Source organism: Sorex fumeus, unplaced genomic scaffold (genome assembly GCF_029834395.1).
Source record: "Sorex fumeus unplaced genomic scaffold, SorFum_2.1 ptg000033l, whole genome shotgun sequence".
NCBI lineage: Eukaryota > Metazoa > Chordata > Mammalia > Eulipotyphla > Soricidae > Sorex > Sorex fumeus.
Genome location: NW_026606090.1, coordinates 20233389 through 20260242, shown reverse-complemented (window position 1 = coordinate 20260242; position 26854 = coordinate 20233389). Strand labels below are relative to the sequence as shown.

The 26854-nt window shown below is 37.4% G+C and overlaps 2 protein-coding genes across 2 annotated transcripts in view; both read left to right on the top strand.

Annotated features, from left to right (window-relative positions):
- Positions 1-3251, top strand: part of ADAM32 (ADAM metallopeptidase domain 32) — a 165965-nt gene extending 162714 nt beyond the window's left edge. Inside the window, exon 19 of the mRNA XM_056116661.1 lies at positions 3189-3251. Within this exon, the coding sequence (XP_055972636.1) occupies positions 3189-3251 (63 nt within the window). The remainder of the gene's footprint in view (positions 1-3188) is intronic.
- Positions 3252-4077: 826 nt separating this feature from the next.
- Positions 4078-26854, top strand: part of LOC130026003 (disintegrin and metalloproteinase domain-containing protein 18-like) — a 124076-nt gene continuing 101299 nt past the window's right edge. Inside the window, 5 exon segments of the mRNA XM_056116660.1 lie at positions 4078-4203; positions 15980-16035; positions 19793-19871; positions 20554-20630; positions 21821-21998. Of these exon segments, the coding sequence (XP_055972635.1) occupies positions 4078-4203; positions 15980-16035; positions 19793-19871; positions 20554-20630; positions 21821-21998 (516 nt within the window).

Below are 26854 nucleotides of genomic sequence, written 5' to 3'. Positions count from 1 at the left end.
TGAATCCACCATCTCAGGCTGGACTTCACCAAGGTATAACTTGCTGAAAATTCTGGTGTGCAGTTTTTGTGACTGAAACCTCCAGGCTTTGTCCGTGTTGGGATGGGCTACCTCCCCCTACCTCCCTATACTTCTGGAATCCTTGGCAGTCACATCCACACCACAAAGGGATCACCCAATTGAAAAGCTGCTCTAGCCTTACCATCCTGATAATAAAACTAAATGCCCTGAACAAACACCATGAGGTCATGACACCTGTATTGCAAACCATAATTCACAAAAGGAAAAGTAGAGAGAGAGCAATAAGGAAATTGCTTCTCACAGAGGGGTAAATAAATTCAAAACCAGTTTAATTAAAACATTTTTTAAAAATTATATTAAATATATTATATAAAAAATTCAAATGATATTCAGTTTAATAAACATACGAGGTTTGGTATGGATGTAGGTTAATATTCATAAATATTGTCTCAGAATATTTATGTATTGTTCCTTTTTACACAGTTCAGTATCCTTCACATTCTTTAGGCCAAGGAAAATTTCAAGCTAAGTAGTAAATCTTCAGTATATTTAAAATAGTAAATTTGGGGTCAGAACAATAGCAAAGTGGGTATGGTGCTTGTCTTGCACACGGCTGAACTGGTTTTGAATTTCTTTACCCCATATGATTCCCTGAGGCCACAGCAGTGATCCCTCAGTGCAGTCAGACCTGAGTGCCTTGAATGTGACCCCAAATAGAAAAATAACAATAATAATATAAATTTGAAAGTTATGTTGACGTTGGCTATAATTGCTTTAGTATAGTCTGCGTACATTACAAGTAATCCCATTTTCCTCGTTTTCCTTTCGTTGACATTAAATTGTTGTTACTGTGTCTGGCACATCGAATTAGTTCAACTTTATTAGTGATAGCACAGCAGGTAGGGCGTTTGCCTTGCACGCGGCCAACATGGCCGACCCGAGTTCGATTCCTCCGCCCCTCTCGGAGAGCCCGGCAAGCTACCGAGAGTATTCGATATGCCAGACACAGTAACAACAAAGTCTCCAATGGAGACGTTACTGGGCCCGCTTGAGCAAATCGACGATCAACGGGAGGGCCTTTTCCTTTACCTTTACCTTTATTAGTGTACATTATGAAGAAAAATTTGTGAACAAATACATACACACATTAAGATGGCAAAAAATGAAAGGGGCAAGGCAGAATGATTCCTATTTTATACATGACTAATATTGTTCATGAGTTTCTAAAACTAGAATTAAAATAGTTTTGTATATTGTCTCTTTACCATGAATCTAATGCCAGTCTCAATCCAGTGAGTGAATATTTAGAAAAATGAAATACAAAAGTAAAATAAGTGAATTTTTTTTCCACTTTCTTTTGAGGGATACACATCGCATGGTGCTCAGGGACTCAACTGCTTGTGGCCATGCTCAGGGGTCCATGTGGTGCCACGGACAGAACAGAGGTTGGCCATATGCAATACACGTGACTTAGCACTTTACTATCTCTCCAGTCTGTATGTTTTTTTGTTTTAGTTTTGTCATATGGTTTTCTGATCTTCACATATGTAGATGAAAATAAAATAATGTTCAAAATTTTCAATTTATACCTTTTTACCGTGTTAATTTTACTTACCAGTTTTACAGCAGTCACTGTAACTGTCACTGTCCTCCCATTGTTCATCGATTTGGTCAAGCGGGACCAGTAACGTTGTGAGACTTGTTTCGTTTCGCATATCAAATATGTCATGGGTAGCTTGCCAGGCTTTGCCTTGTGGGTGAGAAACTCTTGGTAGCTTTCCGGGTTCTCCAAGTGGGGCGGAGGGATCAAACTCAGGTTGGCAGTGTCTGCTGCATGCAAGGCAAATGTCTTATCTGCTGTGCTATTGCAGAACAACATAATTTCAGGCTGCCTATAAATTTATTCATTTAAACATTCACTTAGTCATCACATTTTTATAAATTGAGTAATCTAAGGATACAAGATTGCTCAATTTACTGGTTGACCTTACTGGTTGAAGATTTACAGTGCTCTTTTTCTCTTCTCATTAAATTTCATCAACAAATAGCTTCCTTTGCTCTTTCAAATCTGGAAATATTATTTTTTGAAGCACAGTGATTGATAATATTGTTAATTAGAGAGTTTTAAGCACATAGTATCTCATCTTTCACCTTTTTTAATCCCATTTTTCATCTTTCTCCAGTGCCCACTTTTGTCCACCATTGTCTCAAGGTCCCCACTCAACCACAACCAATCCCATCCACCATTGGTAAGCTCAGTTCTATAAAACAATTTTCAAGTTCATCATGGAAATTTTGAAACAGCTGCTAAAAACAATCCTGCCTTGCAGAACATTTATTGTAGTAGAGGTGTCATATGCAACAGAAACTGTCCATGACAGCATGCATTTTAGCCATATGTGCTTTTAAAGTACAAAAGTTAGAAGTGTTGTAGAGCTGAAGCACAGAATAGCGGTAACCAATTGATTCCCTTTAGAACCACATTAAATAAAAAATAGCTGTACATATTATGAATATGGGCTGGAGAAATAGCACAGTGGGTAGGGCATTTGCCTTGCATGCAACTGACCCAGGTTCTGTTCTTCTGCCCCTCTCAGAGAGCCTGGCAAGCTACTGAGAGTATCTCGTCCGCACGGCAGAATCTGGCAAGCTACCTGTGACGTACTCTACGTGCCAAAAACAGTAACAAGTCTCACAATTTGCTGTGAGATGTCACTGGTGGCCGCTTGAGCAAATCGATGAACAATGGGAGGACAGTGCTACAGCGCTATTGTGAATATATTAAAAATACTACAGTGATTCAATTCTGCACTCCAGTTAATGAATTATGTGATTGATCAATAGGATATTACCACACTTTTCTCATTTATACTAATTCACTTAAGATCATTAGGACTTAGATCACTGACCAAACTTCAATAATTTCTGACATTAGTATCTCAAATATATTACTCCTAACAAGTCCTAGATTTAGGTCTCACAAAAAGTCTGTTTGTGGACTACTGACACAATTCATCCAAATCAAATGTCCTGGAAAGTTGTCTGTTGGAATTGCATAGAAAAAAGTCATTAGTTCTTGGTTGTGCTCAACTCGAGGTATTTGCCAAATATTCAAAGGCAATATTAGCTCTTCTATCTACATTGCTGTCAATTTTTCCCTGTCTCAGTATTTCCTGTTGCCTTCCACCACTTACAGCCCTCTTGCTAATGCTGAGAGAGCCTTTTCATGAAACACAGTGCGGTTGTATTTTAAAGTTTCCTTTCCCTTTTGTAAAATGACCTTAAACTAGTATTTTAAGAACAGTGAAAAAAAAAAAACACCTTTCGATTGCCTTATTGAGTGCAATATTCTGTGTGTGTGTGTGTGTGTGTGTGTGTGTGCGCACACGTGCAGTGGGGAGAGCATACAAGAAATTATGAACAACTGCACCCAAAAGGGCACACTGTAATGTGTGTAGAGGCATGGGGCTGTATTTGGTGCGCTCTGAGCCTGGGGGGCCACGCCCAGCACCTCCCTCAGCCTGAGCTGAGACAGTGGCTGCAGAGAACGCTCTCCCGCAGGACCGCGAGATCCTGCTGCTCAACGGTTTTCTCACTTCTGGTGCTGACCCAGACATGTTCTTCCTCTTTGCACTGCTCGCCGAGCTCGGAAGGCTTTGCGCCTGCCTCGGTGAGTGGACAGCTTCCTTGATTTGCGTTTTGCATCTCAGCAGGGCTGGTCTCTCTCCCAGAGCCAGTTTCCTCTAACCCTGGGGTTCAGTTATCAGTTATCACCCTTTCTGTTTATCATCATTATCATCATTATCATCATCTTCGTCGTGCTCGTCGTGAAGTGTGTGTGTGTGTGTGTGTGTGTGTGTGTGTGTGTGTGTGTGTGTGTGTGTGTGCGTGCCTCTCTTCTATGTCTCGCAGATCTCCAGACCAGACCAAGGAGACCGGTCACTGGGGTAGGACAGCCACGAAAGCTGTTCTCTACATCAGGCTTCCAGGGGCTCAGCTAGGACACGTGACCTTGTGGCCCTTGTGGTCCTCCTTGTGGCTCATTCTGGGTTGGGAATGCGGCAGGAGGTGTGGTATTGCCCTCAATTCTTTACTCAACTTGACCAGCGGAAAAACGTCCAGAAGCAACTTTTGAGAAACAAAACCCAAACCGACTTAGATGGTCCTGTAGAAGTGCAGTCTGTAGTTTCGGGCTGTTTCTATTTTAGCTATTTTTAAGGAGCCATTACAAATCCAGAGAAAGAAAAGAAAATCTAGACAAAGCTATGAACCAAGAAGGAGGCTGCATGGATGTCAATAGGTTTCTTTACTTTTCAAGAGTAAGAATTTAGTTTGAATCAGAAGATTGATTCTGAAAACACACACGCAAACAAGAAAATTCCCAAACTAAAAAAAAACACCCGTATATTTTACTGTAGATTCTGAAGAAATATTTCTGCAGATAACAGTTCCATGGAAAATAAAATCAAATGTGAGTGAAGAGTCAGAGAAACAAGTAAGTGATCAAGAGTTTTTTTAAAATATAATTAAAATTTTCAGACTTTTATTAACCTTTTTATTTTAGTTCATACTGATTTTTATTCTCTTAAAAAAGCAAAACACTTTCACTGCCATTTTAATATATTTTATTTATTTTATATATATTTATAAAATTATTTTTAATATTTTAATATATTTTATTTGTTTAGTTTTGTGTTATCCAGGATTTAGAGGAGGCATGGTAGGGATTTAGTGTTTTGTTATCTGTGTTTTATAACCCTACACTTTTAATGTACCACCTCACACATGCCAGGCAAGTAATAAACCACTGAGCAACATCCCTGGCATACTCAGAATATTTTTATCTGCTCACACAAACCCAACTACGGACTCCTGTTCCCTTTCCTATATCTCAGTCTTTTTAAAAATGCATAATTAAAAATTTTCAAGAAATAGTAAACCTTTTAGTAATGAATGTGACACACATACACAAATTATACAAATGGTAATAGTCATTGTATGACAGATAAATTTGTCTAGAAAATAGTTATATCTATATATCTTCATTAAGAAATATCAGATATACGGTGATTCACTAATAAAAAATAAATTAAGAAAAAAGGAATTTCAGATATATAATATGAAACATCAGATATAGGAGTCAATGCTACAGGTGGAAAAATACATGAAAATTTAAATCACATTTCTCTGTGATGAAAAGGTTGTAGTAAATATTAATTAGAAATCACATTGAAATCATACTTGGCTGCAAAAGAAAATTTGGTAAAATTGAAGGCATTGAGTTCTAATTTGGTGGGGGGGGGATAAAAAATACTTAAAATTGTATGCAGGTACCCCAGGCTTGATTTTTTTAACATTGCCTTGACCTTTGATCACTGAACACAGAGCTTGGAGTGATTCCCCAGTAAAACAGCTTTTGACTCCAAAGTAAATAAAAAAATTGGACTCTTGGGGCTGGAGCAATAGCACAGCTGGTAGGGCATTTATCTTGCATGTGACTGATCCAGGTTTGATTCCTAGCATCCCATTTGGTCCCCCAAGCACTGCCAGTAGTAATTCCTGAGTGCAAAAGCCAGGAGTAACCCCTGTGCATGGCCAGGTGTGACCCAAAAAGAAAAAAAAATTGGACTACTTATACTTTCAGATATTATGAAACAAGACTCAAAATAGAGGGATTCTATGTGGTCAGGTAGTTTGGTCAGACATGATAATCCTGAAAACATTTTTCAAGTTAAAGAAATAGATATTTTTTTAACAAGAGCGTATTTTAAAATATTATTAATTTTAATTTTGCATGAATATTGGGACTCATTTATATTCTGATAGCAAATATATTCAATAGATAATACATGTGTAATTTTATTTAAATGCTAATAGGATATTTCAAGAGCAGTATATATTTTTTACATTACATGTGTGTATGTGTTTGTACGTGTGTGTGTTTGTGTTTGTGTGTGTGTGTTGCTTTAATGTTGGGTTGATCTGTCAATTGATGAGCTTGGCATGTTCATGTTTCTGACTATTATTGAGTTTCTGCAGCTGTGTTCATTAGGTCTGCTAATAATTACTTTATATAATTTAATGTTTGCTTAAAGTATTTACATAAATGCATTTGGCTCCATCATTAATTCCTTCATCATTATATTTTTATGTTGTTATTATCTCCTTTTGTAGTTGAAATCTGTTTATTTATTTGTTTTGTATAGAATTACCCTGAAATACAGTTACAAAGCTATTCATGATTGGATTTCAGTAATACAATGTTCCAACACCCATCTCTCCACCAATGTGCATTTCCCACCACCAGTGTCCCCAGTTTTCCTCCCACCATCCCACCCCACCTCCAGCCTACCTCTATGGCAGACACTTTCTCTCTCTCTCTCTCTCTCTCTCTCTCTCTCCCCCCCACCGTAGTTCTTATCCAGAATGAAGATTTCCAACTATTATTGTCATAGTGGTTCTTTCTCTATCCCAGCTACCTTATTCCCAAAGCATTTGAGGCAAGCTTCCAACTGTGAACCAATCCTTCTTGCCCTCATTTCTAATGTCCTTGGGTATTAGTCTCACGTTGTTTTGTAATATCCTCCAAATGAGTTTCATTATTCTGTCTGCCCCTCTCTTTCAGACTCATTTTACTCAGCTTTATACTCTCCATGTTCATCCATTTACAAGCAAAATTTTGTACATAAATTCACGTAACAAGTTGTAAATGGATAAATTAGCATTTGAATATGTAGAAGATATTTGAGACTTTTATATCAAAATATCTGTTATTTTGATATCACTTTTGAATATGTAGGAGATATTTGAGAATTTGATATCAAAATGCCTGTTATTTTGATATCAAAATATCTGATATCAAGATATCTGATATCAACTGCTAACTGATGTGGCAGAAGTTACTGACAGCAACAGTACAGTAGGTAGTAGTATCTTACCATCTCACTGTCACCACTGAGCTCAGGAAGAAAACGCTGACAGTGAAAGAAGCATGAAAGACTTAGGCCAGCCAAGATAATAGGGGCCTTTGTTCTCCACTGCATGAAGAAATTACTACAAGATGAATCACATGCTAGATAACAAAATGTATCTTCATAAAATAAAGAAGAAAAACTTAGACACAAGCTCTCAGACCATTGTTCTCTGAAGATGGAAATCACAAACAGAAATAGGGCAAAACTAAAAATTTTGAAATTAAACAATACTGAAAAACCTATGGGTCAAAGATTAAATCAGAGAAAAGAATAAAAGATTACTATCAACAAATGAGAACGTAGACATGAATTACCAGAACATACGGGACACATAAAAAATGGTGTAAGATATATGTTCATAGCAATACAAATAATCATTAGGAACCAAATAAATAACATCACAGATTAAGTTGCTTTAAAAAGATCAATGTGCATCGCCGGGTGTGATCCAAAAAGAAAAAAAAAAGAAAAAGAAGACCTTTTCAGAAAATAATCTGGGAAAAGGGGTCAGTCATATCTAAAAAAAATCATTTTTATCACAGCATGAATGAAAGTTAATTCATGGTGGACAACCTCAATGTCACCTGAATTCATAAAATAAATTGATGAAAATATAGCAAAAACCATGACATCGAATTAGAGCGCTCTTTAATGATTCATTGATTCTATGCCATTGGGCCAGCAAATAAAGGCAAAAATAAACAATTGGAACTGGATAAAATTGAGAAGCTTCTGCACTGCAGAAGAAATAATGACCAGAGTATGAAAACATCTCACAAACTGGGAGCAAATATTTTCCCGCTGATCATCTGACAAAGGATTAATAGCTAAGATGTTTAAAGCATTTGTAAATATTTTTATGTTTAAATGTTACATTATTCTATGCTTTAGAAATTAACTTTATTTAAGGACCATGATTTACAAAGTTTTTCACAGTACATTTATTTTAGGTATTCGATGTTGTAAAATCAGACCCACCACCAATGCGTCCTTACAAACTCCATCCATGTCCCTAGTTTTGCCTGCTCCCTTAGCAGGCACTAATTAATTTAATTTCAATTGCTTATAAAAACATGTGTCTCAGAATGGTGTTACTATAGTTATGGCCTGATGGTTTTCTGAGGTGCAAGTTGGGCCTTCTGTATTACTGTTTTCACTCATTGAGCTTTTTGGACTTCTACTCAATTTTCCTAACAAATTTCTTGTTTCTCCTGGGCTGTCAGCTCTGTGGAGTTTGGAGGTAGTATACAGCCACATATACAGCTGCATGTTTCATATGTTTTGAACTGGGACGATCAATTGCAAGTGTCTCTTTGGCTTCTCTGAGATCAGTGCTGAATCTAGGTGGGTGCTTTGGCAGCGGCCCGCCTGAATATGTGTGTAGATCTTTGGGTCTTTGACAGGGTGAGGACTTGGCCTCTTGGTCTGCCCGCCTCCATCCCACTCCTAGCATCCTGCTTCCGTGGCTGATGTGCTTCCTGGTGATAACTCAGCTCCAGCTTCTCTAGCACTTGAACGGTATTAACAAGAAACAACAACAACAACAAAAAAAAACAGCATAAAATGGGGATTAAAGATGAACAGAATTGAGTTTCCACATGATCCAGCAATTCCCCTTATAGCATCTGCACCAAGAGCCAAAAAATATAGTCAGAGAAAAATTTGCTTATGTTCAACGCAGTTCTATTCATGGTGGACAGTATCTGTGTCCAATAACAAATGGCTAGCTAAAAAAATTACACACTTCCTGTTCGTCCCCAATGCTGTGCTGGTCTTCTTCCCCTCCCAGGTCAGTTAACCAACCAGTATTCAAACCCGGCACTTGTCTTTCTCTGCGCAATCGCCACAGGCGTCCTCTAGGACCCTGGGTCGCCCAGCATTCCTGAGTCTCTTCCTGTTCATCCCCAAATGCATTTCCAGTCTTCTTCCCCTCCCAGCTCAGTTAACCCGCCAGTATTAGAATGTGGGACTTGGTTTTCTCCATGCAAGTGCCCCAGATATCCTCTAGGACCCTGGGTAGCCCAGCATACTCCCAGCTGGTATCCCCCACCAGGTACCCGTGGGTGCATGGCCACTTCAAAAGTGCGCATGGCTTCTGAAGAAGTGGGCATGACCTAATTTTGGGCTGGCCAAGCTCACATGGCCGCGGGGAGATTAGCCATACCAAGAAATCTAGTGTAACATCTCAGTGCCAATACCTCTACACCAACATGAAGAACCAGGTGGGAAGGATGATGAAAAGAGTCCAGAAGCCTCAGTAGGTGCTACTCACCTAAAGGACCTCTCTGAGAAATAATTCAGATATGAAGTAATGAAGATGTTCAATGAACTCAATGAAACAGTCAGACAGATATCCAGTAATGTGAGAGAAACAATCGAGAAATTACAGGAAGAAATGAGAGCAGAAATTGGAAAGCTACGCACATAAATGTCATGAATAAAATATTCCAGAGATGAAATAAAAAAAAAACTCAGTCTGTACCCTCAACAGTAGAATGGCCATAGCTGAAGACAGAATCAGTGAGCTGGAAGATCAGCTGCACCAAGCAAACAAGCAACAATAAACAATGGCAAGAGACCTCAAAATAGCTCTAGAGCGACTAAGAGTCCTAGGAGATGATTCAAAGAAGAACAAAATTAGAATCATTGGAGTACCAGAAGGTCAGGGAAACAATCCCAATGAAAAAGCAATGGTCAAACAAATCACTGCTGAAAAATTCCCTTAGCTGGACAATGCAGCCATTCAGATTCAAGGAGCCAAAAGGGTGCCAGCTAAAAGAAACCCTAGCAAAAACACTCCAAGACATATCATAATTAGAATGATACATGCTGCCAATAAAGAGAAAATAGTGCAAGCAGCAAGGTCAAAAAAGGAAATCACATACAAAGGAGCACCCCTTAGATTCACAGCAGAACTATCAGAGGAAACCCTCCAAGCCCAAAGGCAATGGTGGAATACAGTGAAAAAACTCACTGAAATGAATGCTTTACCAAGAATACTCTATCTGGCTAAACTCTCACTCAAACTCAAAAGAACAGTACACTATTTTCTGGATAAACAGAAGCTCAGGAACTTAATAGACTCAAAACCAAACCAAAAAGAAGGGCTAAATGGGACTACTATAGGACAAGACAAACCCTACAAGCACAACAGACCCGTACAGAAAGATGACACAAAACCCCATAATAATAATCTCTCTCAACATCAATGGTCTTAATTCACCAATTAAGAGACACAGAGTGGCAAAATGGATTCAGAGACAGAAACCAACATTCTGCTTCCTACAAGAAACTTATCTGAATAATGAGAGCAAAAATAGACTCAAAGGATGGAAAGCAATCCTGCAAGCAAAAAGCTCCCTCATAAAAGCTGGAGTGGCCATATTAGTATCGGACAACATAAATTTCAGGTTGAAAAAGATTAAAAGGGATGGCTAAGGCTATTTTCTATTCATCAAGGGATACATACAACAGGAAGAAATCACACTCTTAAATGTATGTGTACCTAATGAGGGAACAGCAAAATATTTAAAACAACTGCTGAACGATTTTAAGGCGGATATTGCTATCAACACAATAGTAGCCGGAGACTTCAACATTGCCTTTTCACCTCTGGATAGATCAACAAGAACAAAACTCAGTAAGGAAACATTGACTTTGAAGGAAGAAATAGAAGAGAAAGAGCTTATAGACCTATACAGGGCTTTACACCCCAAAAGAAAGAATACACATTATTTTCCAGTGCACTCAGAACATTTTCCAAAATAGACCATGTGCTAGGCCACAAAGCATACCTCAATGGAATCAGTAAGATAGACATTATATCAACTCTCTTCTCACACCACGATGTGCTGATGAAAAAAGTTAGTCATGTATAGATGCAGAAAACCATATCAAACACCTGGAAATGAAACAACTCAATGTTGAACAATGACTGGATCAGGAAGGAAGTCAAGGAAGAAATCAAAAGATACCTGGAAACAAATGAGAATGAAGGCACGAGCTACCAGAACCTATAGGATGCAGCTTAAGCCGTGTTAAGGGGAAAATTTATAGCTCTGCAAGCATTTCTCAGGAAGTCAGAAAGGGCCCACATAAAGAACTTCACTTCACAACTCAAGAGCTTAGAAAAGGACCAACAAAAGAAGCCCAAACAAGGCAGAAGGAAGGAGATCAATGACATGGAAACAAAAAAAAAAAATCCAAAAGATCAATGAAAACAAGAGCTGGTACTTCAAGAAAATAAATAAGATAGACAAACTACTCGCAAGACTCACAAAGAGAGAGAGAGAACCCTAATAAACCGAATCAGAAATGAAAAGGGGGATATCACAACAGAAACCAAAGAAATTCAAAAGATCATCAGAGACTACTTTGAAAGTCTGTATGCCACGAAACAAGAAAAACTAGAAGAAATGGATAAACTCCTGAATTCCTATAATCTCCCAAGGCTGAATCAAGTACTTTTAGAATACCTGAATATCCCCATTAACATCAAGGAAATTGAAACTGTAATCAAAAGTCTTTCCAAAAACAAAAACCCAGGTCCAGATGGATTCACTAGCGAATTTTTCCAAACATTTAAAGAGGACCTACTGCCAGTCCTCCTCAAGCTTTTCCAGGAAATTGAAGAACAGTAACTCTCCCAAACATTTTCTATGAAGCCCATATCTCTCTAATACTAAAAGGAAACAAAGACACCACAAGAAAACTACAGGCAGATATCACTGATGAACATGGATGCGAAGATTCTCAACAAAATACTAGCAAACAGAATTTAACAATTCATCAAAAAGATCATACACTATGACCAGTGGGATTCATCCCGGGGATGCAAGGATGGTTTAACATTCAGAAATCAATCAACATAATCTGTCATATCAACAAAAGAAAAGATAAAACATAATACATCATATCAATAAAAGAAAAGATAAAAATCATATGATCATATCAATAGGTGCAGAGAAAGCATTTGACAAGATCTAGCAGCTGTTCCTGATGAAAATTCTCGCCAAAATGGATATAGAGGGGACATTCCTCAATATAGTTAAAGCCATCTACCCACATGCCTTTGGCAAAAATTATCCTCAATGGGGAAAAACTGAGAGCCTTCCCTCTAATATAATGGATAATACAAGGATGCCCACTCTCTTCACTGCTCTTCAATACAAAATATTCAGCATTTCCCAATTTATTTTTAATATTTTAAAAATTTTATTTATATAAAGTTCACAATAATTTCTTGCATTTGATATTTAAATACCAATCCCACCATTATTACACCTTCCCACCACCATTATTTTGACTAAAAAGGATCTAAAAAGTCTTCTATAAAGGAAAGTATATGAAAATTGTGAAAATTGTTATATTTCACTTTGGTGCCATTAAGCCTCTGTATAAGAGATCACTAATATGTTGTTACAGGTTGAACTTTATATATATATGTATACATATATATATATATACATATATTAGGTATATGGGCTGGAGTGATAGCACAGCGGTAGGGCATTTGCCTTGTGCGCAGTGAGCTTGGCTGAGCCAGGTTCGATTCCTCCGCCTCTCTCAGAGAGTCTGGCAAGCTACTGAGAGTATTCAGTATGCCAAACACAGTAACAGGAAGTCTCACAATGGAGACATTACTGGGCCCGCTCGAGCAAATCGATGAACAACGGGAGGACATTAGGTATATATGTACATATATATGTATGTATATATGTATATCACTGTATCACTGTCATCCTGTTGTTCATTGATTTACTCAAGCATGCACCAGTAATGTCTCTATTCATCCCAGTCCTGAGATTTTAGCAGCCTCTCCTTACTCATATTTCCCAATGCTGCCATATTGGAGGCTCTTTCATGATCAAGGGAATGAGAGCTGTTATTACTGTTTTTGGCATATCAAATACACCACAGGTAGTTGCCAGGCTCTGCCTTGTAGGCGGGATACTCTTAGTAGCTTGCCGGGCTCTCCTGGATATATATATATATATATATATATATGTATATATATATATATACACACACATATATATATACACACACACATATATATATACACACACACATATATACACACACACATATATATATTTCCCTCTATGTTTTGTTACCTACTGTCTGAACCCCATCAAATATGGTGTGGTAATTATGGAAAATGGGTGGGGAGTGTCTTATAGTGTGTCCAAGAATATATTTACTCATATGTGACTTGGCTCGAGTGTGTGGAAAGTAGCCTGGAGTGTGGTGGTGGTTGGGTAGTGGAGGTCAGCTGCTGGAGCTGGGTCCCTTGGGGTGAGGAGGGCTCTCACCCCCCCTTCTGGGTGATATATGTATATATATGTGTATATATACATATATACATATATGTGTGTGTAATTATCCATATATCCATATATATGTATATATACATGTACATGTATATATTTGATATATGTATATGTGTGTATATATGTATATATATCAAGATCAGTTGCCTCCTCCTTTACAGCTCATCCAATAGGTGTGCTACTCCTGGTACATCAGTGATCATAGAGTATGTCACTACAGGAATTCTAAAATTTTAAATAGGATGCTAGAGTTGGAGTTAAATTTTTAACTGGATGGTGATTTGGGGGTCTTGTGGCATCTCTGCAGCATATTGCTCTCTTCCAAGATTTATTTGTCACTCTCTGGATCTCATAGGGTCTTTAATGAGCTTATAAGGTGTCAAGAGGCGATTTGTGAGCATGACTGCCAGGGACCCAGAAGCACAGGAAAGCGGCGGTAGGGCACTGATTTCCGACTCTGGAGCTTGGAGGTTTCAGTCATAAAACCTGTATACCAGGGTTTTCCAGTGGAATCATTCTCTTACGACGATTGGCCCTGAGCATGGCAATGGTTGGGTTCTGGAGGTTTGTGACTGCTGGAGTTCTGTTGGGGCCACCTGCTTAATTTAGAGTTCATTATGAACAGTTCTTGTTTTCCTTCTACAATGACTTTAGGTTCTTCGCAAATGTAACATTCATTTTCTGTTCAGAATTCCTGAAATCAAACAAGAAAGTTATTCATTTCAGCAGTATACTAAGATCTTGTGTCTTATTATAGATTACATGTTAGAAGAAAAAGAATTAGGTTATTCAAATAAAATGAACAGGCAGTTAACTTGTCACATAAAATTTATAGTTTAACCAAACTATGCATCTCCTCTTCAGGGGTACACATAAGTTAAGCTTCCAAAATATAGACAATATTATCCTGCACTCCTTCCTTTAATTCCTCAGTCCTAACAAATTCAATCCCACTGATATTTTCATCTGAATTCTGGACCCATTTTTAGCGTTTTCAGTAATACACAGATTTATTTTCTAAAAGAAAGGCAACTCCTTTAGCACATCTAGTTCTGGAGAGCTCTAATTCTGAGTGTATCTCACATAGAGCCAAAGTTTCAGAGAGCTATCAGTTCACACAAGAAAGAAGAAAACACCTTAAATTTTAGAGAGAACTAGAAATTAGTGCATTGAGAGCTTATAATTTAGGAATTACTACTTAGCATGGAAACATTTTCCCAATTAAAGCTACTTTTCTGAAAACTTTTAAAAGTCAAACATCATATTGAAATCATCAATCACAAATTATGGCAGAAACTAGTGTAAATGAAGACTGCATGAAACAGAGAGGAAAAAACAAAGAGACAGAGACAGTGGCAGAGACAGAGACAGAGAGAAAGGAAGAGAGTGTGGAGGAGAGAGGGAGAGGAAAAGGAGATGGAAATAAAAAAATTAAAATCTCTGTTTTCAACTTCTTCAACTTCTTTCTGCATAATTCAGAAGTTTACTTTGGGTCAAGGTTTAGTTTAGGGACCTTGGGCTCATTCTGATATGTAGAGGGGAAGTATTTTTTTTTAACATCAAAACTACTAGAATTAACATTCTCTAAATATGGCACCCAAACTATAATAAACTTATAAATATGTCTGTAAGGAGTCAGGTTCGAAGCTGCAGAATCTGGGGTTATTGTTGGAGGGATGCTCAGCCTAGCTGTAAAATTGGAGTTTGACATTGTAAGTCTAAAACTTTGTTGTCAACAACTTTATAAATCATAAAGTTTATGAATAAATAGTAAATAAAATAAATAAGAAATAAAGACCTCCAGTCATGCTGGTGGGATTGTATTTTAAATATTGATTTAGAGATGTCTCAAAAAATTATGGGCACAACTTTCATATAGCCTGCAATTCCACTTTAACAGAAGCCCATAAAATATGAATCCAAAAGGCCATATGCACGTATACACACTTATGTTCATTGAGAACTATTTATAATAAACAAGTTCTGAAAATCACAGAAACACATCAGTGGACTAAGAAAGTATGGAATATATATATTGTAGAATACTACTCAGCTATGAGAAAAGATGAAACATTAAGGTTGCTGCAACTTGGATGGTACTGGAGAAAGTCATACTGAATCAGCAAAACAGAACCAAGTGAACTCATTTGTATGCAGTGTAAAGAAACATAGCAAGGAATTGTCCAATCCCCAATGGAAAAAACTTGAGATATGATCAATAAAACTGTGAACTAAGGATGTGAAATTGGGGGAGGAGAGAAGGGAACTTGGAATAATGGGGGAAGTATCCTGACACTCTATAGTGTAGAAGCACTACAAGTATTGTAAAATAATGTAAAACCAAAAAATGGCTATTTATTGACTAATAAATAAATGTTAACAATATCATTACATTTGCATGTGGCTACTAACATGTAAGTATAGTCTTCCAATGTAATTTTTTGCTCCAGAGCTTTTATTTATGAAAAGGAAGCATTTTATGAAGGAGCAAAAATACTTTATTTATACTCCCTATTTGATAAAAGAATGTTAGATAGGTATATAATCATAAAAATAAAATAAAAATATCAAAATGTCTTTTGTGACCTAAATAAAAATGTGTTACTTTATATATCTAATATAGTAAATATGTATTACTTTGATTTATTTTAGGTGATTTATATCATAACAATTGATGAAAAACCATATACCTTGCATCTCAAAAAAAAGTAAGATATATATGGTATATGTCAAATGTCAGATGTGTAATTAGCATTAAATGTAGACAAACGAGTGGCATGCTCTTTGATACATTATTAAAATGTATAGTTTTTCTTAACTACATTGGGTATATTTTAATTATAAAACACAATCAATTATATACACATTAATAATCTCATGCATCATTGAACTGTAGCACTGTCCTCCTGTTGTTCATCGATTTGCTCAAGCGGGCCCAGTAACGTCTCCATTTTGAGACTTGTTATTACTGTGTTTGGTATATTGAATATGTCATGGGTAGCTTGCCAGGCTTTGCGGTGCAGGCAGAATACTCTCGGTGTCTTGCCGGGCTCTCCGAGAGGGGCGGAGGAATTGAACCTGGCTCGGCCAGGCCGGCCGTGTGCAAGGCAAATGCCCTACTGCTGTGCTATTGCTCCAGCCCTATGCCTCATTGAAATAAGCATTTAATTATGTAATAAGACCCTTATACCATTTTATTAACAATCCATATTTCCACCCACCATTTCAGAGAATAATCAAATTTCTTTTTGTAATTTACATGTTTTCAACATTTCATCTAAATGTAATAAAATACTTATTCACTTTATCCACCTTTGAAAATACTTAACAGCCTTTTGTCTGCCTGCATCTTTGTAGTTGAACAATGCTACAAAAAGTTATTCTCACTTAAGAATTAAAATCTCACACAATTCCTTATCATTAAACTCATATTAACCTTTTGTGTTTCAGTAACCACTAAAATGTTTTTATGTTGACAGGAGAAATAAGAGGTTAAGACATTTGATTTGCTTGCATTGGGTTCAAATCCCCGCACCAACTGTTGTCTCCTAAAACATCACCAGGAGTTATATCTGAGAGCAGCCAGGAGTTAAGTCTGAGCAATTCAGATGTGGACCCCAAACCTATAGATAGATAGACAGACAGACAGATAGATGGATAGACAGATGGATACATACGTATATACATACATAGATGCATGGATAGATACATAGATAGATATCAAATATAATAAAACTGATTTCATACTTGTGTTCATTCTTTTAACAAATAGTAAAATTATTGCATAATGTATCAATGTTTAGTCCATAACATCATTTCATGTGCTCTCCAGAAGCCCATAAACTCCTGGTTTAATGTTTAGAATTGCTTTCCCATGCTTCAACAGCTTTCTGTTTACATTTCTGATTTGCCCTCTCCCCAGTCTTGATGTGAATCTTGATTTTTTAAAATTTTTGCTTTACAATCTGTGTATTTTATCATGTAATTTTAAGTAATACTTGTAGAGGGAGCTCTTGTATTTTAAAACTTTTTCAATGACCTGCCACAGGAACTCCAAGCAATAGAAAAATCCATCCACTAACCCTACTACTGACCCCGCATGAATAGGGTTACCTTGAATTCAAACAGGAAGTTCCAAGTTCCAAGTAATTTACCATTTCCCTAGAAATCAGTGTAGTAAATGGAAATTCTGTTGTTAAGGTAACAAAAGTTTGTCATCTTCACGTTCCTCTAAAGTCCTATTATTCTTCTTTTGAGGATAACTTTATTGTCCCAACCTCTTTTCTACAGAATTGTCTATAACTTTTAGTGATTTTTTTGCTTGGCAAATTATTTAATAAGGTCATTTAGATCTTTGAATTTACTCAATTAAATATTTTCTTAAAAGAATACATAAATCACTTCCAAATTTATATTTCTACTTGATTCTTCTCTAAAAGACACCACACCAGTTTATCTTTATTTACTGATAACCAAGTATTTATTAAAATTATTATATTCTCACACTTAACACGTCCAAAATGTGCTTCTGATATTCTTATCCTTTCCACAATCATCTCAGTAAATGACAACAGTCTTCTGCCTGTTTTCACAGAACAGTTATTTAGTATTCATTGTTTTTTGGTAGTTGGGACACATCTAGTGGTACTGAAGGTTTACTTTTACAGTCAGGTATCACTCCTGGTGATGCTCTCAGGATTCTATGTAGTGCTGGAAATTGAAAATGCTTGTCATATGCGAGGCAAGCACCTTAGCTGCTGTACTGTTTTACCAGCCCCAGAAATCATTTTTTTTTGGGGATCACACCTGGTGATGCACAGGTGTTACTCCTGGTTCTGCACTCAGGAGTTGCTCCTGGCGGTGCCCAGGGGACCATATGGGATGCTGGGAATTGAACCCAGGTCGGCCGTGTGCAAGGCAATCGCCTTACCCGCTGTGCTATCTCTCCAGTCCCCAGAAGTCATTCTTGATGCATTTTTCTTTTGTTTCAACACACACACACACACGCACACACACACACACACACACACACTGTCACTGTCACTGTCCTCCCATTGTTCATTGATTTGGTTGAGCGGGCCCAGTAACATCTCCATTGTGACAATTGTTACTGTGTTTGGCATATTGAATAAGTCACCGGCAGCTTGCTAGGCTTTGCCGTGAGGGCGATATATCCTCACACACACACTGTCTGTCCACTGTCCTCCTGTTGTTCATCGATTTGCTCGAGCGGTCCCAGTAACATCTCCATTGTGAGACTTCTTGTTACTGTGTTTGACATATTGAATACTCTCGTAGCTTGCCAGGCTCTCCGAGAGGGGCGGAGGAATCGAACCTGGCTCAGCCAGACTGGCTGCGCGCAAGGCAAATGCCCTACTTCTGTGCTATCACTCCAGTCACACACACACACAAGCATTTGAATTCCTTGTGTGCTGCTTCCGAAGTACACTGGAAGACCAGAATGCTAGTACAGTGGGTAGGATGGTTGCCTTGCACATGCCAACCAGGTTCCATCCCCAGCATCCCATATGGTCCCTGAGCACTGCTAGGAGTAATTCTTGAGTGCAGAGCTAGGAGCAATCCTAGAGCTTTTTCGGGAGTGACTCAAAATGCCCAAAATAAAATTAAATACAATTTAAAAAAATGCATTGGAATTTCTATGTCCTATTTCAACCATATCTTCCCTGATAATTATGACTGTGATAACTGTGAAAATCATATATTCTCTGATATCTAGACACTCAGGATATTTTTACTTCACAGATAATTCTCTATATTCATACTTTAATTTTTAAAAAATGTTGGCTGGTTCTGTTATTTATCTTCTCAGAATTTTCTAATGGCTTTGTATCTCTGCAATAGTTCTTCTTACTACTTTTTTTAATTTTAAATCCATATACATCTATCCAGACAGATTTCTTGTAGCAATAATCTATATAGGCAAACATATTTCTGCTCAGGGTCTCTGCTTTTTTTTCTACTCCTACTAATATTTCTGTTCAAATTTAAGTGTCTTGTTTTCAATTCTTATATCATCTGTTCAACGATCTATTCTGTACCATCATATCTATGTTACTACTAACCTCCCGAACCTAGGCCTTATTATCATCTAACATGCCAGCAGTATGTGTGATTAACTCTGGTGAAGATCAGAATTGCAGTGCCTAGAAGAATTGTAATGGTAAGAATTCACAAAAATCTTTTGAACAAAATTTTTGGCAAACACAGACATTTGAGTATTCACCATGTATTTGTGGGTTGATAAAAATCTAAACATTGGTATCAAGTCTATTAATTTAGATTATGTTCTATTAAAATCACTCTCATTAAATCATCTTATTTAACACATTTTGTAAAGTTAACACTCATTTTATTATTTTAAAGTCTATATCATACTAAATTATTTTAATTGAAAACAAAAACAAATTCATAATTTGGCTATCTTTTAATTTTTACTATTTTTAGTGCATTCTTATCCAATAACTTTTTGGTGTATACGTATAATGAAACTGGATATTTGCATTCTGAATCGAGATATTTTAAGGTAAGAGTGAAACATCTTAGGTATTTTCACTATTTAAATGTTTCTTTATTGATATGATTACAGCATTACCATCGGAATATGTTTGCTACATATTCAAAACACTGTCACTGTCCTCCCGTTGTTCATCGAGCTGCTCGAGCGGGCCCAGTAACGTCTCCACTGGAGACTTTGTTGTTACTGTGTTTGGCATATTGAATACATCACGGGTAGCTTGCCAGGCTCTGCAGATATTCAAAGTTTAATTAAAAGGGCCCTCCCGTTGATCGTTGATTTGCTCGAGCGGGCCCAGTAACGTCTCCATTGGAGACTTTGTTGTTACTGTGTTTGGCATATCGAATACTCTTGGTAGCTTGCCGGGCTCTCCGAGAGGGGCGGAGGAATCGAACTCGGGTCGGCCATGTTGGCCGCGTGTAAGGCGAACGCCCTACCCGCTGTGCTATCGCTCCAATATTTTATTCTTTTCAACTCTAATATGATATGTGGTAGAATGTTATATCAGCATATAATATATGGAAAGGCCAGACTGAGAAAACTCTCACAGGCACCTATTTTCCCTGAAACACTAAAATATGCACTAATAAATATTTATGGCACAGGGTCTCATTATTTTTTAACACCTTTAATATTGAATCTAGATTGTTTGAAAACATCATTTAAAATTAATTTGTTTATATTTCTATAGACACATTGCACTTACCAAGGCTATATTGCAGATTTCCCAAATTCAGTTGCAACAATCAACATCTGTTCTGGACTCAGGTAATATATGAAATTCCAGATAATATTTATAAGGGAAGACTTGGGATATAACTATCAGTGGAATTTAGGGATGAACAGATACAAATCTAGTAATGTTCAATAGAAATCTAAATCTAAAAATTTTCTTTAAGAAATTCTTTTTTTAGTTTTTTTAAAGAAATTCTTAATTTTTCAATATTTATATGAGTAGCTAAACCTAGAATGTCTATTCAATGGAAATTAGGAAATCTTTGTTGACATGTTATTTTATAAAATAAATGCAGACAGGATGTTTCAGTAAAGGAAAAATTAGAAAATCTTCTCAAATATTATTTTATTGTCTTTAAATTATCACAAATGCTATGAGAATTAAATTTATTAGACATTTAAAGACAATAGAATGATATTGCATGATATTGCATGCTCTCACTTCAATTGTACTCAGTATCATTTATACAGCAACTATAGAAAGTATTCCTATAGTGGCAAAGGAGGGGAAATTTATTTCCATCAAAGATGCTGAAAGGAATAAATTGCTAACTTTACTGAGGAAGATGCATCCAGAACTGAAAAACAAACTAGCTCAGCTTTATTTTGGTTTTGTTTATAGAATCTACTCAAAATGGAATTTCTGAAGTATAATTAATAGCATCCTCTTTAGATATTTGGAGCGATAGCACAGCGGGTAGGGCATTCGCCTTACAAGCGTCCAACATGGCCGACCCGAGTTCGATTCCTCTGCCCCTCTCGGAGAGCCCGGCAAGCTACCGAGAGTATTCGATATGCCAGACACAGTAACAACAAAGTCTCCAATGGAGACGTTACTGGGCCCGCTCGAGCAAATCGACGATCAACGGGAGGGCCTTTACCTTTACCTTAGATATTTATTTATACTATACACCTGCTTTCCCTTAGTCTAACTTCTCTGACAGAATCCTTGTTCTTAACAAATACTTTAGTCCCCAGTACAAATGAGGTCTCTTAATGAATAAATGTGCAATAAATTTGAGTACTGTACAGGAATCAAAACTATTATGTTTAGTTCTTGAAAATGTGGGAAAAACCAAGGCATATGCAGTGATTATTAATAATTAACAAGAAAAATAGAAACATAAAGTGTGTAAAATATCTGTTTGTGTTATTTTATGATTTTCCACATTTGTTTGTAAGCCTACTTGCAGGATTTATATAGTTTTCCTTTTAAACACTAGGGGACTCATTCAATTAGAAAATATCAGTTATGGAATTGAACCACTGGAATCTTCGGCAAGATTTGAGCATATAATTTATCAAGTGAAAAGTGACAATGCAGATAATTCAATATTAGCAGGAAATTACAGCAATATCTGGCATAAAAATCAGTCCTCTGAAGTTTTTTTAAGTTCACAGGTAATTGTGAAAATTCTTATATTATGACACAAAACATTTCTTCTAAAGAATTATTTTAGTACTTAAAACAAATTACTTAGCTATTGCATAGAAATTTTAAACTGGATGTTTTCTTTTATTTATTAAAGTTTATATAAAATATGTTTAAATCACTCTCCTCCTGTTGTTCATCGATTTGCTCGAGCGGGCCCAGTAACGTCTCCATTGGAGACTTTGTTGTTACTATGTTTGGCATGTTGAATACATCACGGGTAGCTTTCCAGGCTCTGCCGTGTGGGCGAGATACTCTTGGTAGCTTGCCGGGCTCTCCGAGAGGGACAGAGGAATCGAACTCGGGTTGGCCATGTTGCAAGGCAAACGCCCTACCACTGTGCTATCGCTCCAGCCCATGTTTAAATAGTGTATTTAAAACTTATTCTATGATGTATTTACTTATCAAGCAAAAGCATATGAATGAAATTGTAACAGGCATTATAGAACAAATGTTAGTTATAATTTCACTGATGTAATTACTTTGAATATTTTTATTGGCTGGAGCAATAGCACAGAGGGTAGGGCATTTGCCTTGCATGAAGCCAACATGGCCAACCCGAGTTCGATTCCTCCGCCCCTCTCGAAGAGCCCAGCAAGCTACCGAGATTATCTTGCCCACATGGCAAAGTCTGGCAAGCTCCCTGTGACGTATTCAATATGTCAAACACACTAACAAGTCTCACAATGTTACTGGGCCCACTTGAGCAAATCGATGAACAACAGGAGGACCGTGACTGTGAATATTTTTATACTAACATACTGCTAGAATACATATTTTTAGAGATAATAATCTAGTGTATTCTTTAACTATTTGGACCTGTTTTTAAATAGGAGATGTAATTCTTGGATAAATTTATCTTCCATCATTTTCAACATTTCTATGATAAAGCATGATGAAGTTTGTTCATTACTTCTTACAAAATCTTCTTCTTGTCTTTGTCGTATAGAAGTTTTATTTATCTTTGCATAAATAATTTTATCCATTTATATATTATTGAAAGTGTAGATTAGTCATATTGATCAAATTTGGGAAATATTTGACCATTACTTCTTTGAATGTTCTAGGTTTCCTTTTCCATCTGCTCACTTTCTGTTATTTTATTTTCATGGCTGTTTACATATAAGACAGTAATTTACAGGGATTTTAGTTCATTTTTCACCATTCTGTATGTCTTTAAAGTGTGACTGCTTTTGGTGGGGGCAGGATCTTCAAACATTACTTAGAGTCCATGTCATCACTTACAGCCCTGCTCTATTCAGCAGTGCAGGAGGATGAATGGGTTACTGCTTGGATCCCCTGCTACTCAAGGGCACCAGAAAAAATAAAAACCTGGTACTAAGGGTATATTGTTCTGGGGATCCACCTTGAGCTAGTTAGTTCATAGAAGGTGTGTGCCCAATCCTGTTTTCTATCTCCTTGTCCCTGAATGCATATTATTTAATTGATAATATCATATATTGGAGTAGTCAAAGTTACTTCTAAAACAAGTACAATCAACAAATTCACAAGATGCCAAACATACAAAAATGAATAGAATTTCTTTTGATTACCAATGAATCTGTAAAAACATAGTCAAAATAGTTTATTTACAATAATAAAAATATGAAATAGACAATGTCTTAGTTTGGGCAGATATTTAAATTGCCTTAGATTATGTGGTTTAAAAAACATTTATTTTTTACCATTGTGGAGACTAACATTCTTTGGATATGTTTTGATTTTTAGTACATATTCTATTCCTAGTTTGTAGAAGACTGTCATTTTCTAAGTCCTCATATGATGTAAAGCTAGTGAGCTAGTCTCTCTCTCTCTCTCTCTCTCTCTCTCTCTCTCTCTCTCTCTCTCTCTCTCTCTTCTCTCTCTCTCTAACACGCACACACTGGGGGTATGGTGAGGCTAGCAGGTCAACCTGTACCTGCGGGGCAAATGCATCAGCAGCCTGATGGTGCCTTCAGGCTTCCTGATACCCCAAAAGTGCCTTTGGCTGGACCCCAACAACCTGGGGCCAAGTTTACCAAAAGAAATTAAATAGTCAAAAGTTAGATATGTGGGAGCCAGCCCACAAACCACTTCTGGCTCAGCTATACAACTATACAAGTTCATTTATTGGCCTTATTTCAGAGACCCATAAATAAATCTTGAAAGAGATAAAAAGCTGTAGTGAATTTTGGACCTGGGCATGACTGAACAGACCTGGGTAAAGCCGAGGGGGATGGGTCAGCCTGGAGCCCACCTAAGCAGTGCCCCTGGCAGTTGCTTTCTTCCACAATCCAAAATCACCACCATAACCCTGGCCTGATTCCATCATCTCAGGATGGATCTCAGCAAGATGCAATCTGCTAAAAACTCGAGTATACAGGTTCTGTGACTGAAATCTCCAGGCTTTCCTGGAGTTGGGATAGATTACTTCCCCCCACTTTCCAATACTCCCGAAACCTTTGGCAGTCACCCCCACAAACCAACTCCAGCGCCACCATGTAAGCTCTACTACTGACTTTGCTTCAGAGACCCATAAATAAATCTTGAAAGAGATCAAAAGTCACAGTGAATTTTGGATCTGCACAAGCCTGAACAGACGGGGGTAAATCGGAGGGGGCCATGTCAGCTTGGTGCACACCCAAGCAGAACCTTTGGCAGCTGCTTGCTTCTAAAACCCAGTCATCACTATACACCTGGACTGATTCCACCATCTCGGGATGGATCTCACAGAAAATTCTGGTATGTGGGTTTTGTGACTTTTCTTGGGGTCGGGATGGGCTACCTCCCTGTACCTCCCTATATTTCCGGAAGCCTTGGCAGTCACATCCACCCCCCCAAAGCTTCCACCCAGTTGGAAAGCTACTTCAGCCTTACCATCCCGATAAAAGTACCACATGCCCTGAACAAAAACTTTAACTTCTTAGCACCTATATTGCTAATGATAATGCACAAAAGGAAAAGGAGAGAGAGAACAAGAAGGAAAGTGCCTCCCTTAGAGAGAGGCTGGGGATGGGGGATGGGGTGTTGGGGCATGGCAGGAGGGGAATAGGGGACATTAGTGGTGGGTAATGTACCTGGGTGGAAGGATGGGTGCTGGATCATTGTATGACTGAAGCACAATTATGAACACTTTTTTTTGTTTTGCTTTATGTAAGAGTACTGCTATTTATTCAGCCACTGGTTAGCTGATTGAATTGGGCATGAACTCCACCTTACTTTTTTTTCCCATAATTTTATTTATTTATTTTTCATAATTTTATTTATTTATTTTTCTTCTTATACTTATTTATTGAATCACTGTCGGAAAAGTTACAAAGCTTTCAGGTTTAAGTCTCGGTCATACAATGATCAAACACCTTTCCCTTGACCAGTACTCATTTTTCACCACCAAGAACCCCAATATACCCCCCTCCCACCCCTCCCAATGCCTGTGAGGCAGATGATTTCTACTTAACTCTTCTTTACATTGATTACATTATTTCAACAAAAGATGCATAATTATTGTTTAGAATTTCCCCCTCAACAATCAGAATTGCTGAAAAGGCATTGTGAAATACTTTGTTTTCTATAGCTGGTATGAAAATCATATAAAGTCATATTATGATTTTGGATTTCTGCGAAGAGCCAGATCATTAGGAGATTGGTTTCTGTGCATCTGGTGTTATGGCTGTGCCGGAGAGCCACTCGTGGGGGGCAACTCCTGACCTCGGTAGGGCGTGAAGGACGAGCTGATACTGCCCCCCTTCCCATGATACTGCGGGAACACTTTTTAATGGTCTATCTCACTGATATTCAATTAAAAATTTTTTTTAAAAGCAGTGTGGAGTTCATGTCCACTTCAATCAGCTTAATTAATAGCTTAAAAATATAGTAGTGCTCCTACATTAAAACACACACACACACACACACCACACAATTGTTCCCAGTTTTCTCTGCCAGGAGGAATCCTGAATCCAGAGCCAGAAGTAAGCCTGGATCACATCCATATATGACTCCAGACTCTACCCTCCTCTGCAAGCAAATAATTTCTAAAGCCATTTATGAAGGTGTGATCTACTAACATCCAACTGCAAAAACACTAAAATTTGTGTTTCAACACATTATGGGGTGGGGTGAGAGATATCCCAAATATTGTAGGTAAATGCATAGTAAAACATGTATTGATTTTATGTATTTAAAACTAAAAAATGCAGATATAATAAGCCAAAGAGGACAAATATGTAGAAAGACATGATTATAAAACTCAGCAAAATAATTATTTCGTTTCTTGCAATGCATTCAGCTTTAACTAAATTCTTAAAGTAATGTAGAACATTTATGAAAATAGATGTTTGATCTCAATGGCACATAGAATATCAAAAGAACTGATGAAGTTAAAATAATAGAGAACTAGGTGTAATCTTAGTATTTGAGCTCAAAATATATTATATTATTATCTTAAGAGGACTGTGGTATTGATGGAGGGCAAAATGCTTTAAATAGTGGAGCATAATAGAGAACTCAGAAATAAGTCTACATGAAATAAAAGTTTTTTTGAGAGAAGAAAGGACGCTGGGTGGCTCCACAGCTCCCGGAGAATGCACCAGGTCCCAAAAAGAGCCGAGATCACCGGGAAGTCCCAGATGGGGTAAGTGCCACAACCCGCCTCCTCCAGATGGAACCCCGGTGACCATGAGCCTCTACAAGCATAGCTCAAGTATGTGGGAACCAGGACCTTTAATCCAAATCGTGCAACTGCATAAGTGGCTGTGCGACATTACCCTATATACAAAGTGATCAATGGAAAGTAAATCATACAACGTTTCTCCCTGAAAATCGGGCTTAACTCTGATACAAACCACAA